At 47.4% G+C, this 770-nt stretch overlaps 1 protein-coding gene across 1 annotated transcript in view; it reads right to left on the bottom strand.

Moving 5' to 3' along the window:
* SACM1L (SAC1 like phosphatidylinositide phosphatase) overlaps nt 1-770 on the bottom strand; it is a gene marked incomplete at its 5' end in the record, with an annotated part of 28,482 nt that overhangs the window by 23,420 nt on the left and 4,292 nt on the right. The window contains one exon of the mRNA XM_013005061.3: nt 51-232. Coding sequence (XP_012860515.3) covers nt 51-232 — 182 coding nt within the window. The remainder of the gene's footprint in view (nt 1-50; nt 233-770) is intronic.

The raw sequence follows: 770 nt of genomic DNA, 5'->3' as shown, positions 1-770 counted from the left end.
ATGTTTTATAGACGAAAGACAGCCATGCCTAGTTAAACCAAAAACTAAAAGGCAAATGGAAATAAGCAAAGAGTAAACTTACCCTTTCCAGAAGGCTCATCTCTTGGAACTCTGGACTCGTGTTGGCCAGCCGTTGCAAAGTGTGGGTCAAATCATATGTTGTTGAAAAGTAAAACCCATCCACATTCAAGACATGGTTTATCATCGTAAGGAACGTCTTGTTATCTTGTAACTGCACACAAAGGGGTGGGGGGGCAATCAGTGCGGGGTACACTGGGAAATGACGCAGTCGGCATGAGCCAAGAACAACAATATGCTCCTTTCAGCGTGCTCCCACCAAGTGTCCCTGGCCCAAAGCCTTGGCCAGGTGGCAGGTGCTCACTGCCATTTCCCAGCACCTCCAGCAGTTCCCGATACGAGGAAGATGCTTCAGAGCTGCTGCAGGATATCAGGGTCCTAACTGAATAGGCAGGGCTCCTCCCCTGGGTGTCCCTCACAAAAGACCCACTAAAAGGCAGGAACACTGTTTTAACAACAACATCCCTGAGGTTGTGGCCTCCTGTCTGCCACTCACTTTCCGTGGACTCTTGTGATCTTCACAACAACCCTGCCAGGTTAGCATGACTATCCCCCACACGTATGAGGGGCCAGTGACAGCAAATAACCACAGAATATAATCTTCCTTCCAACTTCATTGGTTCGGGTTGGATAGGAAGTAAATGACTGTTTTCTCTTTAAAAAATTAAAAAGGAAAGTCCCATGGAAGGAAT

Source organism: Echinops telfairi, unplaced genomic scaffold (genome assembly GCF_000313985.2).
Source record: "Echinops telfairi isolate 266 unplaced genomic scaffold, ASM31398v2 ScPeMD7_7420;HRSCAF=8458, whole genome shotgun sequence".
NCBI lineage: Eukaryota > Metazoa > Chordata > Mammalia > Afrosoricida > Tenrecidae > Echinops > Echinops telfairi.
This window is presented reverse-complemented; position numbering and strand designations above follow the sequence as displayed.